This window comes from Arvicola amphibius, chromosome 4 (genome assembly GCF_903992535.2).
Source record: "Arvicola amphibius chromosome 4, mArvAmp1.2, whole genome shotgun sequence".
Lineage (NCBI taxonomy): Eukaryota > Metazoa > Chordata > Mammalia > Rodentia > Cricetidae > Arvicola > Arvicola amphibius.
Window position 1 is genome coordinate 43140151 of NC_052050.1, and position 14074 is coordinate 43154224.

Below are 14074 nucleotides of genomic sequence, written 5' to 3' on the forward strand. Positions count from 1 at the left end.
CTTGCCGAGCCTCACTGCAGCTCCCACTCTGAGGGGTTGCTTTGTAGCAGTTTGCAACACCAAAACTTCCTCTCACAGTCCGTCAGAGAGACCAGGACTCAGATTGCTTGTGGTCACCTCCCTGCTGAGCCCCATGACCCTGTGAGCTTTTTACATCTTTTGTTAACTGTGTTGAGGTGATGTCTCTAGCCCAGGCTGGCCTTGGAGTTACAGCAGTTCTGCTTCTGCCTCCTGAATGCTGGAGTTGCGGGGATGACACACGTGTGCGCTTATGACTTTTTTGTTTTGCTTAGGTTTTGGTCTTTTGAGATAGGGTTTCTCTGTTGTAGCCCTGACTGTCGTAGAACTCAGTCTGTAGACTCAGTCTGTAGATCCACCTGCCTCTTCCTTCTGAGTGCTGGGATTAAAAGTGTGAACCACAACCCCCAGCTTATTTTTAATTATGTGTGTGCATGTGTGGGTGTGTGCACAGAAAACCAAAAGAGGATTATGGGTCCCTTGAAACTGGAGTGGTAGAGCTTTGAGGACCGTGCATGAGCATTGAGAACTCAGGCGTTTTTCAAGAGCTGAGCCGTTTGCTGGCCTGCCTCTCCTGTCTTACATTAGCTGTCCTATCTATGAAAAGGAGACGGTGGCACACTCAGGGCTGAATGAAATGTTGGGCCAGGGCCTGGGCCTGGCAGTTTTTAGCCATCAGACTACTGTGATGTTCTCATCTCCCACACAGTGTAGAAAAGTAAGCCTGAGCCCCTGGGCACCCTTTCATTTCTCAGCTGTGCCTTGGTCTCTGACAGCCAGAGAAGTCAGTTCCTGGCCCAGAATGGGTCCCTCACCTGATCATCCTCAGACACTCAGGCCATGGGAGAGGGACTATTTCCCACCCCTTTCCCTTCCTGGCTCAGTATCAGCCAGCACCCTGGCTCTGGTTCCTTCTGCCCGCAGCCTTCTTTATTCTGTGTGTCTGAGGCTTTATCTCGCAGTGATTCAGTGTGGGAAAGTAAAGCCTCCCTTCTTTGTCCCTGCTGAGTCGCCACTGGTGCCTGCATTGAACTCATACCCGCTTTTCTTCACCCTTTGATTGTGTTGGTGGGAAAGGGCTGGCTTTCTCCTGGAACTCTCTACTTTCTCCAGCATAGCAGGTCTGCTGCAAGGGGCTCCACCAGCTGGGAAGATTGTGTCCTCTGTGGTGCTACAGCCCTTCCCTTGGGCCACTTGAGGAGGGACAGGCAGGCCAAGTGAGCAGCAGGTTCAGTTTATTGAAGGTGGCGCTGCATAGTGCTGCCCACCACAGGAGTTTCACAAATAGCGCTGGTCTCCAACATCCGCTCCCTCCCTAGACAGATTCTGCCACCTGCTCCTAGGTGGGTTCTCTCTCCCTCCTACCTAACTTCCATAGACATAGACTTCCTCCTTGAACATAGGATTGTCCCTTGAGAATCCCCCTGACCTCTGGTCCCTTGGCTCTAGTAGGCCCAGAGCCAGCCACCTCCCCCAAAAAGAGGCCCTGTTGGAGGGAGAGAGAATAGCAGTAGGGGTCAGTTACAGGCTTGATTTATTCACTCTGGTTGCCCTGGCCTCAACTGAGATTGGGGTTGGACACTGGGGGAGATTTTCTCTTGCTCGTCTTCTTGTTTTGTAAGGTCTTTGTCCCATTCTTTTTGGTTTGGGCGGTGCTCTTTTCTTTCTTCTTGGGCGATGTTGATTCCACAATATTTTCATTGAAGCGCCCCTCTTTATTCCGTTCATAACTGTCCTCGCTCTCTGGCTCTTCTCGGCTTTCTGGGCTGGACTCTGATGTCCTGACTAGTTCTGGAGGGGAAGACTCTGATTTCATTGGGCTTTTCTTCTTAGTTAACTTGCCCTTCTTGACATTTTTCTTCTGTTTTGCCTTTTCGTCCACCATCTCCTCGTCTTTCTCTTTCTCCTTTTTCTTCTTTATCTTCTTGATGACCTTGCCCTCCTGACTCTTGTTTGTGGGGCTCTCAGAACGCCAGATGGTGATGGGCGCTGCTGAGTCGGGAGCCCTGGTGACTGGCCTGATGTCTGGGTCAGTAGGTATGTCAGTGGGACACAACTGAGTTGGACTGGGAGGTGGGGTCTCTTCCTCCTCCTCTTCCCCCTCCTCCTCCTCTTCCTCTTCCTCCTCATTTGGGTCACCTGTCCTACATGTATGATGGATGGAATGGGGATGGTGGATTACTGCCAGAGAGAGGGGTCTGTAGCGTTTGCACCTGGGGGGAAGAGACAGGAAGAAATGAATGAAGCTGAATCAGGCACCCTGGAGTCCTGTCCCCACCAGCCAGCTGGTACTCACCACCTGTACCAGATCCGCTCCACACACTCTTCCTCTGGGATGAGTTCAAAGCAAGGGGTATGGATGATGTTGAAGCAGGTTGCACACCCATCTCTGGAGCAGGTCGGGCCTACATCTCGGGAGCTGCTAGTATTTGTCTTCTCTGAGCAGTCCTTCAGCCTGCCATACACCAGACTCTCAGCTTGGCTCCCATACCTCCATGACTCCCCAGGGGCCCAGAGGGACAGCCAGCTGCTTCTGGGCCTGGCCCAGGCTGCCAAGAGAGCTCCCCATTCATTGTTCTTGGAGCCGAGCAGGGTTTAAGAGCTGGGGCTAGGCTGGCTGCACCAGGCCAAGGCTGGAGGGGAACCTGAAGGGGATGGGTCCCCCATGAAGGGGGCCCTCACCTAGATTCACAGTTGCAGTGTCTGACGGTGTGCATGTGCTGCTTGTGATGGCCACAGTCCGAGAAGGGGTGGATGACACACTGCTGGTGTTTCCAGCAGCACCTGTCAGTGTCCTCGCAGTCACCTGAGGGAAGAGGGATCCGGGTCATTGGGAGGCAGCCAATCACACCCACACTGCATTCCCCCACTATGTAGTTCCCCAACAACAACTGCTACCATCAGAGGTGGTGACATGGTGACTTAACTCCATTTCTCTGCATTGCCCTGTCCTCTTATCCACTGCGCTGATAATGTCGGGGAAATATTGCCACACATGGGATAGAGAGGATCCCTGCCAGGCTTCCCTTGCTGTTCTGTATTGCCTTTGTCACTTCCTCTTCTGGGGAATCCACTGTCCCAGGCCCTCTCCAACTCCACAGTGTGGGTAGGGAATGGCCATGGCCTTGTCTGGCAGCCTCCTGCGTGGGTGGCAGTGGGTCCTCGACAGCACGTTCCTTACCTGCTCTGGCTCCTCTGCTCCCTGGCTTCACCTCCTCACTTCTCCTCATTCTCCCCTGCTCTTTACTAGTCAAAACCCTTGTCTCGGGCTGGAAGGTGCTCAGTGGGTGGCATAAGAGGAGAAACCAAGCTCCTGCAGGTTGTCCTCTGCCCTCCACATGCTACCACGGCCACACATCAAGGCTTTTTTAAAATTGCTTTAAGCTGTTGGGTGGTGGCACTCGGGAGGTAGAGGCAGGTGGATCTCTGAGTTTGAGGACAACCTGGTCGGCAGAGAAAATTCCAGGACAGTCAAGACTACTCAGAGAAATCCAACCTGGGTGGGGAGGCTGCTTTAAATATCCCAGAACCACAGAATGCTGAACAACCTGCCCCAACTTAATGCCGGTCTGTGAGACTGGGGAAGGTTCCCACTTCTTACTGAGCTACGTGGGTTTTCCATGGGACTCCCAGTGTTCCATCTCTGACCCTGCTTAGGGTTCCAGGCAGCCCCTGATTTCTGCACCCGTCTAAAAGGTAAACATGTCTCCTGCCCCACGTCTCACAGAGGAACAGCCCTACAGGGGAAGTGATGAGTTCCGCATCCAGGCTGGAAGGCTGTGGTTGGCTTCCCCCCAAGAGCCCTTGGTGATTATGCCTTTATCCAGCTCCTGGGAGTGGCAGAGCTGGGCAGGACATCAGGCAGCATGAGAAGACAGCCGTGTGGTCTGAGGTTTTCTTCTGCTCTCCTCTTTCCCTTTCCCCCACAAGACTGTGAGGCTCCCTAGAGATTCCAGAATACCTCTCACCCACTTTCTCATGCCTCTTCTCCCCAGGGAAAGTAAGGGATGTGTACAGCAGGAGCTTGGACTATCGCCCCTGCTTTTTTTTTTTTTTTTTTTTTTTTTTTTTTGGCACTTAAATTGAGGCAAAGGGCAGCATAGAGGCATATGCTCTGAGCCTAGAGTCAGTCATGCCTGAGGTTTGGGGCTCTTTCACTTGACAATTTGCTTTTCTGTGCCTCTCCTACCCACAAAATGGGACAGGGATAGCTATTATGCAGGGTTACAAGGACTCAGTTCATGTTTGTGACCACAAAGTATTTTACCAAAGACAGGGGTGATGAGGACTCAAGGCAGGGCCTTCTCCAGCATTGCAGAAGACAAAGAAAGGATGGGCAGCTGGGTTCTCTACCATATGGCTCCTGGGGTCACACTCAGGTTATCAGCAAGCACCTTTACTTGTTGAGCCGTTTCACTGGACCCTGGGACACCTGAGTGATCCCACTGAGAGCCCTTCCCTCCTCCAAGATGTTAGCTCTCACAAATAGGGGTAATGTAGCCTCTGGGGGCCATAGGTCGCATGGACCCACCTTCAGAGGAGAAGGAAGACACATCACTGCTGGACTCCACACTAGCCAGATGTCTTCTCTTCCAGCTGGGAAACCTGCTTATATCTGAGAGAGTACAAAACGGCAGCAGTGACAACAGCCACCTCCCCATGTCATTCAGTCACTAAACATTTTCTAAGATGCTAGGATGCTGGGCCCAGATATATATCCTGGGGATGCAGGGATTTAAGAACCAAGCCACACTTCTCCAGAACTGAAGGGGAGAGGCCAGGAGAGAGCAAAAAGGTTCATGGCAGCAGTGTGAAAATGGAAGAGAGCCAGGCGGTGGTGGCGCACGCCTTTTAATCCCAGCACTCGGGAGGCAGAGGCCAGCCTGGTTTACAGAGCTAGTTCTAGAACAGGCCCCCAAAGCGACCTGTCTCAAAAAAAGAAAGAAAAAAATTGGGGGAGAGAGTAGGGTAGACTGGAGGGTGAGGACTGTGAACTTGAGCGGAACTGTAGTGATTAGGCAGGGAGGATAGGGCCAGACTGGTCCGAGGTGTGGAGAGCCTGGGCAGACCACTTGTTTGTAGGGTTCCATAGGATAGACCCCATGGCCTCAAACATACTCAGCAAGTGTTCTGCCACTGAACCATAGGAATCAGAGATGCACGGAGCCAGCTGTTGAGGCATACTGTCATCCCAGCACCTAGGAGCAGAGTCAGATGTTCAAGGTTATCTTCCTCTAAAGCTAGCCTGGTCTACATACCAAGTTCTAAGCCAGATAGGGCTACACTGGGAGACCCTGTCTCAAAAAAAAAAATCATTAAGTGCTGAACGCTTTGTGAAAATTTCTACAGCACTGCTGTTACCCTCTGCAGCTCCAGCCTGGGAAAGAGGTGCCCAGTGTCCTATGGTGCTCCAAGCCTCCCTCTTTACTCTTCTCCTTGACAGGCTACACTTTCTTTTCTTGATGTTTATTTTTTTTTTTTTTATTTATTTATTTATTATGTATACAATATTCTGTCTGTGTGTATGCCTGCAGGCCAGAAGAGGGCACCAGACCCCATTACAGATGGTTGTGAGCCCCACCATGTGGTTGCTGGGAATTGAACTCAGGACCTTTGGAAGAGCAGGCAATGCTCTTAACCTCTGAGCCATCTCTCCAGCCCCTTGATGTTTATTTTTATGTGCATGGTTGTTGGGCCTGGGTAAGTGTCTGTGCATAATGTGTATAGTATCTGTGGAGGCCAGAAGGAGGCCTAAGAACTAGAGTTATAGCCTGGAGCTGGTGGGCCTTTAATGCGAGCACTTGTGATGTCTGTGAGTTCAAGGCCGGCCTGGTCCACAGAGTTCCACAGTTCCAGGAGAGCCGGGGCTGTTACACAGAGAAACCCTCTATTGTTATAGAGAGTTGCGAGCAGTCATATGGTCACTCTGGCAGACCAGTTAGTGTTCTCACCCACTAGGCCATCTCTCCAGACCCGCTCTGAACATTTTCAAATGGAACACTCCAGCCCTTTTTCTAATATGCATTTCCTCCCTTTCCTTCTCAAGTCATTCATTCACTAACATTCAGCAAGCAACTCCATGAGGCAGTAATTAAGGGGGTTATAGGCCCACCTCCAGTGAACTCAGACTCATGTTCCTTCTCAGCGACCTGCCCCTTTATCAGCATAGCCTTGACCAAGGCTGCTAGCAACATCTCAGCTCCAGCCCCAGCCTTTTCCTCTGAACTGTTAGCCAGTTACTCCCTCGCAAACTCTTCCTTGGACTTCCATGAAAGCCCTCATCTTTGTTTCAAGACAGAGTTTCTCTATGTAGCCCTGGCTGTCCTGGAACTCTGTAGACCAGGCTGGCCTCAAACTCGCAGAGATCTGTCTGCCTCTGCCTCCCTAGTGCTGGGATTAAAGGCGTGCGCCACCACCGCCTGGCTTGCTTTATTATATTCCACTGATGTGTGTGTATATTGTGAGCACGTGCTGTGTGATTTTGTTACTATGGCTTGTGGCCTTGCTTGAAGTCAGACGTGGTGAGCCCTCCGGCATTGCCGTCAGCGCTGCTTTAGCTGCTAGCGGTTTTGTGCTTCCATGTGACTTTTATTTTCCATTTCCGTGAAGAATGACGTTGAAATTTTAATTTGGATTACACTGAATCTGTAGACCGCTTTTGATAAAATTTGCCATTTTCATAGTATTAATTCTTCCATAGAAAATAGGTCTTTCATCCTTTCGTGTCTTTATTTCCTTTATTCAGTGTTTTAAAGTTTCAGCTGTTGAGATCATTACATCCTGGATCAGGCTTGTTCCAAGGATTTCTTGTTGTTGCTATTTCAGGTCATTGTGAGTGAGGTTATGTCCTTATTTTCCCCACATTTATTTGTGAGTCTGCGTGTGTGGGCATGCCATAGTGCGCATGTGGAGGGCAGAAGACAACCTGTAGGCATCTGCTCTCTCCTTCTATCCTGTTGGTTCTGGGGATCAAACTCCAGTCATCAGGCTTGGTGGCAAGAGCCTGTTCCTGCTGAGTATCTCACTACTGGCTACTATTGTAATCTAATTTTATAAACAGCTACTTTGTTGAAAGTATCAGCTCTACTATGCTTTTCTGGTAGGAACCTGCTTGTCTCTTATGTATAGGGTTATCTCCAAATAATGATACATATTTATGTTCCTTTAATTTCCCCCATTTGTCTTATCGCTCTAGCTAAAACTTCAAGCATTATTAAGAGTGGACTCGCCAGACAATGGTGGCGCACGCCTTTAATCCCAGCACTCAGGAGGCAGAGACAGGTGGATCTCTGTATATTTGAGGTCAGCCTGATATACAGAGTTAATTCCAGGACAGGCTCCAAAGCTCCAGAGCTAAGGAGAAATCCTGTCTCAAAAAACAACAACATGCACTGTAAAAAATAAAAAAAAAAAAAAAAAAAAAAAAAAAAAAAACAACAACAAAAAGTAATTGTGACCCCCAGCCCACCAATCATCTTCCTGCTCCCCATGTGTTTCCCGTAGTTAACCCTTTTCAGAAAGCACCATACATTTCTGCTAGAAATCAAGGGATAAGCCTTGCACTCCCATGCCGTATTGGTCTACCCCTCCACCTTCCTGTGCCTTCCCTTAGACCCCTATTATCTTTCTGCTTGTTTGTTGTTTTTGAGGCAGAGTCTCGCTGTGCAGGCCTGGCTGGCCTGACTTGCTTACCTCTGCCTCCTAAGTGCTGGGATTAAAGGCTTGAGCCACAAAACCAAGCTCAAACTCCACCATCTCTGACCTAAGATACAGCCACAACTTCCCGCCTGATCTCCCCAGCTGTGGTCCTCACTGCCTGCCTTCAGTCCTTGCCATACAGCCAAGCTGAGTTTTATAGAGTACCAACTGGCGGCTTCTCTTCTTCCTGCCATGTGCTGGAATCATAGGCATGTGCCACCAGGCCTGGCTTCTGCCCTTCCTTCACGATGAAGTGTGGACTTCTTATCATGCCAGTAGGACCCAGAACCCAGTTCTGTCCTCACGGACAGCTTCTCCCATCCCTCACTTTACTTTCTCCCCTGCCTCTCTCCCACATGTGACCTGCTCAGCTCATGGGAAAATGTTGTCGCCCATGATGGCCCACATCTGTAATCCAAGAACTTGGTAGACTGAGGCAGGAGGGCTAACCTGGGCTATACAGCAACACCTTGTCTCAAACACCAATACTGTCCAAGTGGAATTAATTGTGTGTGTGTGTGTGTGTTTTATGTGCCCTCTGACCTGCTACCATGGTTCTAGGAAAGACATTCCTGTATTTACTCCTTAAGAATAATAACCGTATTTCATCCGCCTCTGTATCCAGAAATAGCTCAGTCTTTGTTGGCTGACTGAGTGTATGTATTCAGTCTCCTACTGGAATACATAAATTCACTATTTGAGCCACAAAGAGGCACTAGAGAGTCTATCCCTGGTTCAACTCGGGTACTATGTTTTATCTTTTTATACATTTATCTTTGGGATCATTTCATACAGATCTATTTCACATAGTGGCAGGAGGAAGAGGTACAGAATCGAAGAGGAGTGGCATTTAGAAAGGCAGCTTAGACAACAGGCTGGCCCAGAATTCCCCACATTGCCCAGGCTGGCCTTGAATTTATAGTAGTTCTCCTGTCCCAAGAACTGGAGTCACTAGCAGGAGCCTCCCTGCTCACTTTATTTATTTACTTACTTTGACTGGGGCTGTGTTGTGGAAAACGTAGGGGAAGTCTCTGGGTTTCACACAAGCTAAGCAAGCATCCTTAGCTACAACTCTGGCCCTCAGCTCTCCTGGGAGTTTTTCTGGGGGAGATGGTTTCCCAAGATGTACACTTTCACAGTCCTAGACTTAGGGGTCAGGAAAAATGGCTCAGAGGTTGAGGTCCTGAGTTCAATTCCCAGCAACCACATGGTGGCTCACAACCATCTGTAATGAGATCTGGCGCCCTCTTCTGGCTTGCAGGGGTGCATGCAGGCAGAGCACTGTATACATAATAAATAAATCTTTAAAGTGTGACTAAAAATTGTATAGCAAGGGACCCAGACCCAGAGAGGCGAAGTGACCTGCCCAGGATGAAAGGTAATAGACAGCAGATGCAGAAGTAAAGCCCAGGTCTTCTCGGTTTCCTAGCCTGTGTGCTTTGTTAGCTAAGGAAACATACAAGCTCCAGAACTGAGTCTTAAATCATCATCCCCTAAAGCACTTGTGTGTAATCCCTATCATTGCTAATTCCTCACTTCTGATTTTTTGTTAATCATGATCCACAGCCTCCCCTATTTATTTTGAATCCTAAAGTCATTCCAGTAAGGGCCTGCGTCTAGGTCAGGATCAAACTGTTGGTTTTCCTTCCTCCTGTCACTACGAACAGGATTTGTGTGGGACTGAAGCTTGTTCATGTCCCACTAATACCCTTAATAGATGCTGATAGCATCAGCTGTTTGGGAGGGAAAGAGGATTTAGGAAGGCAGTCTGCCCCTTTGTCTACAGAGGAGAGAGGGGAGCAGTGACCAAGGCAGTACTCCAGAGCTCCTGCAACAGAATGAGGATGGGTAATGGTTTGAAAGGAGGAGAAAAGCTGTGGTCTCTTCCTTGGAACAGGTAGCAAGGGTCTAACTCAAACTCACTCATTTGTATGCTCATTTGTAGAGGTCTTCCTTGTCCTGCGAAACCCCTCCCCTCCTTTGAGGCCCAGAGAATGGGCACCATAGCGCCAAAAGGAGACAGTAGGAAGGATGAAACAAGAAACCAAAGAGGAGGCTGCAAGAGAGGGGCAGTGAGTCTTCCGGGAAATGTCTCCTAGGCTCAGGGACCCATCTTGGAGGTGATTATGATGTCACTTGTGGAACCCTCGGACTCTTTCCTGCCCTCAAGGTCAATGGAACCGATTGTCCAGCCCCGGCTGGATGGGTGGGTTCTTGTCAGAGCCTCCCGCCTCTGGGGCAGCAGGCTAGGTCGGCGGCGGGCAACCTGACGCTCAACATTTAAGCTTTGACTCCGGAGCGTTTGCTTCAGGTCAAGGCAAGAGGTCTTCCAGAGCCCCACCCAGCCACGCCCCCAGCCTTCCGCCCCGCCCCTTTACCGGTGCTCTCGCTCTCGTCCCAAATGTCAGTTTTGCAGCCACTCTTTTCCTCAGTCCATCTTTTAATCGTTAGTGTCGTCCTGACCCACATCGCTGTCAGCCCAGTTCTTCCACAGAACTCTACCTCGCAGAGTTCAACGTTGAATCTCAGCTTGGTGGAGCCCTCGGCCCAGCAGTAAGCTCCAGTCCAGCCCTTAGCTCCGCCTCATGCTTGCCCAGCTCTCAGCCCGCCTCCCCCCTCCCTATCTTCCAGCCCGGGTCTAAGCGTCAGGCGTGTTCTACATCCGGGATCTTAAACTCCTTCCAGGACCCTTCGTCACGCCCTCAACGCCAATACCTGCTTTTGCCTTACAGATCACATGTCATGCCTAGCTCCTTGCTGATCCCTGCTTCTAGAAAAACCCTACCGAAACCCCGCCCCCAGCAGGTACGCCCCGCCCATTCCAATCTCAAGAGCCTTTGCCCTTGTGGACCTGCCCCGCCTTCGGAGGCCGGGACGTCCACGAGGTCCGCCCCCTGACAGTTCAGAGAGCAGTCTTCTTGAACTTGGCCTTGCGATGTCCTGGCTTTGGGTCTGCTTGAAGACATGCTGGCTCTCTTCTAGTCTGTACGATACCTCCCCACACTCCCAGACCACTAGACCCATCCACCCCAGTTCCACCCTTCAGGTTTCTCCCAGTCCCAAAGGTCACTTAGTCCTAGGTTCCATACAGCTCATTTTCCTGTTCAGACAGTAAGGTGGCCTACATTCATGGTAACTTCGTCCCAGTGCACACCCTTTACACCCTCAAACACAGCATGCACACTTATACATCACACACAGTGATGCCAAAAGTCTACACACAATACACAGAACTATTTTAACAATGTGCACCCACACATGCAGACGGTGGAACTCTACACTCAGGCCCCAGGGAGCACTCCAGTACTGAGGTGGCTTCTCGCATGCACGCTGAATTAACCAGCTCTGTACAAGGAGGAACCCAGAGCTGTGGGAACAGAGATGGAAAATAGACACAAGACAGAATGAATGAATGAGAGCTACTTTGTAGACATTCTACACAGCACATACCACTTTCCCTCCAAGCAGCTCCCCAAACCAGAATATGTGTACCTCAAAAAACAGAGAACAGCTGGGCAGTGGTGTGCTAGCCTTTATTTGTTCGTTCGTTTGTTTTTATGTGCATTGGTATTTTGCAAGCATGTTGGTCTTTGTGAGGGTGTTGGATCCTGGAGTTACAGACAGACAGTTGTCAGCTGCCATGTAGGTGCTGGGAATTGAACCCGGGTCCTCTAAAAGAGTAGTCATTGCTCTTTACCACTGAGCCATCTCTCTAGTCCTGGTGCTCACCTTTAATCCAAACACTTGCAGGCAGATCTGTGTTTGAGGACAGCCTGGCTTTCATAGTGAGTTCTAGGACAGTCAGGGTTATATAGAAAGACCTAAACTATAATAATAATAATAATAATAATAATAATAATAATAATAATAATAATAATAATAATAATAATAATAAAGCTGGGCGGTGGTGGCGCACACCTTTAAACCCCAGCAATTGGGATGCAGAGGCAGGTGAATCTCTGTGAGTTTGAGGCCAGCCTGGGCTACAAGAGGACAGGCTCCAAAGCTACAGAGAAACCCTGTCTCGAAAAAAACAAATAATAATAATAATAATATTGAAAAAAAGAAAAAGAGCCGGGCGGTGGTGGCGCACGCCTTTAATCCCAGCACTCGGGAGGCAGAGGCAGGCGGATCTCTGTGAGTTCGAGACCAGCCTGGTCTACAAGAGCTAGTTCCAGGACAGGCTTCAAAGCCACAGAGAAACCCTGTCTCGAAAAACCAAAAAATAAATAAATAAATAAATAAATAAATAAGAAAAGCAGGGACAAGGCCAGGTAAGATGGCATGTGTCATTGTGCCTTTTAATTGGGAGGCAGACGCAGGTAGATATCTGAGGTCCAGGTCACGTGGGGTTAACCACGAAACCCTGTCTCAAAAATAAATAAATGTAAACCCCTAGAGCTAGGGGTGGATTACCTCCACAGGAGTTGTTGGCCAGGGAGACCCACAAAGCCTCTAAGACAATAGGACTATGACCATTGCTGCCAGTGACATTCCAAAACTGAACTGAAAGACCCTGTTGTTACTGATGTCACGCATTGGTTACAGAACTTGGAGAAATAAGTCTAGGACTGAGCCAAAAGACGTCCCCTACCGGTGGTCTAGCTCTTGTAGTACCATAAAGTGCCACAGAGGTTGCTGGGGTGAATCATGGCCTAAAGTCCTACTCAGCTGTGAATTCTGCATGCTTTGTGGGTTACGCAGGCACGCTGTGTCAGCTAGTGCAGCAGTGGATAGCAGTTATGAATAAAACAATTTTTTTGATTGGGTTTATGCCAAGTCTGCTCCAAAAAGGAAACTTCACATCTAATATGGGCCTTAGATAAAACCTATGGTCAGAGAAGTCATAGGCCCCTGTGGAAAATCAACAGCTATTTTTTCTTTTTTTTAATATTTATTTATTATGTATACAATATTCTGTCTGTGTGTATGCCTGCAGGCCAAAGAGGGCACCAGACCCCATTACAAATGGTTGTGAGCCACCATGTGGTTGCTGGGAATTGAACTCAGGACGTTTGGAAGGGCAGGCAATGCTCTTAACCTCTGAGCCATCTCTCCAGCCCCCTTGTTTTGTTTTTCAAGACAGGGTTTCTCTGTAGCTTTGGAGCCTGTTCTGGAACTAGCTCTTGTAGACCAGGCTGGCCTTGAACTCACAGAGATCCACTTGCCTATGCCTCCTGAATGCCAACAGCTATTGCTTTGGTAAGTGAGAATGATGTCTACAAGAGCTAGCTCCAGGACAGGCTCTAAAGCTGCAGAGAAACCCTGTCTCGAAAAACCAAAAACAAGAGAGAGAATGATGTCCCAGCTAAGCTGCTTCCCAACATTTATGACTGTAAGTCATTTTCTCCATTTTCCCCACTTGTGTTTTACAGCAGAAGAAATACTGCCAAGACTTGTTACCAGCTGTGCTCTGAAAGATGGGAATAAATAAAAGACATCAGCATCCCACTGGAGTTAATTGACCATAGTCAGATTTCCATATCACTTCTTCCAAGGCTCAGGGACCATTATGAAAGGGGGGCAGAAAGGGTTTAAGAGTCCAAGGAGGGGGAGAAGTGTTATGTAGCAATTTTATTTGACATAAAACCCTCCATCTTAGCTGGGTGGTGATGGTGCACATCTTTCATCCCAGCCCTCGAGAGGCAGACATCTTTGTGAGTTCGAGGCCAGCCTGGTCTACAGAGCAAGTTCCGGGACAGCCACACACAGAGCTACAACAGAGAAACCGTCTCGAAAAACCAAAAAAAGTAAAAGAAACAAACAAAAACCCTTCCATCTTAGAGGGAAACCCCTTAAAGGACATAGGATGTTCTGCAGGAAGTTTTCTTAAGCTCAGGAAGTAAAGAACTCAAAGACTTCAGGAAGTCCCTGAAACTGAGCATATTTAAGTCAGGACTGCTTAAGAGACACTCTTAGACAAGCTGAACTGGCTGGAAGAAAGCTCCTCCAACCTGTTCAGCTGCCTGAAGATTGCAGTAAGCTCCAGGTTTCATAAGCTGGCACTCATACTGGGGTAGCTTTGGGTGATGCAGCTTGGCTGGAGCTATTTCTGCTCCTGGAAGAAGATGCTCACCCATGCTGCTGTAAGTCACCTGAATCAAACTCACTGGTTCACTAAGCTGGAGAACATATCCTTAGTCTGTCATCAATTTCCTATCTGGGACAAATGGACCTAGGGACACTGTCACACAGTTCGCAGATACAGAGTAATTTCTAGGTCAGGCTGGCCTACAAGAGACCCTGCCTCAAAGAGAGAGGGAGACAGAGAGGAAGGAAGGAAGAAAAAAGGGTTAGTTATTCAGATTTTATCCCAATGAGGATTGAGAGGATACAGTCAGTCCTCCAAAGCCTGATC

At 49.0% G+C, this 14074-nt stretch overlaps 1 protein-coding gene across 5 annotated transcripts; it reads right to left on the bottom strand.

The window, feature by feature from the left end:
* Positions 1 to 1257: 1257 nt before the first annotated feature.
* Positions 1258 to 10470, bottom strand: Proca1 (protein interacting with cyclin A1). 5 transcript variants are annotated; one of them, XM_038326764.1, is made up of 5 exons: positions 10219 to 10470; positions 4550 to 4633; positions 2701 to 2824; positions 2315 to 2473; positions 1258 to 2231 (listed from the first exon to the last, which is right to left on the bottom strand). In XM_038326764.1, exons 3-5 carry the CDS (start codon positions 2733 to 2735, stop codon positions 1577 to 1579), a joined length of 849 nt encoding a protein of 282 aa, XP_038182692.1. In that variant the 5' UTR covers positions 2736 to 2824; positions 4550 to 4633; positions 10219 to 10470; the 3' UTR covers positions 1258 to 1576. The 5 variants fall into 5 exon arrangements, with proteins under 5 accessions (XP_038182692.1, XP_038182690.1, XP_038182693.1 ...); XM_038326762.1 differs by having other exon boundaries at positions 10095 to 10470; XM_038326765.1 differs by lacking the exon at positions 4550 to 4633.
* Between the last annotated feature and the right edge of the window lie 3604 nt (positions 10471 to 14074).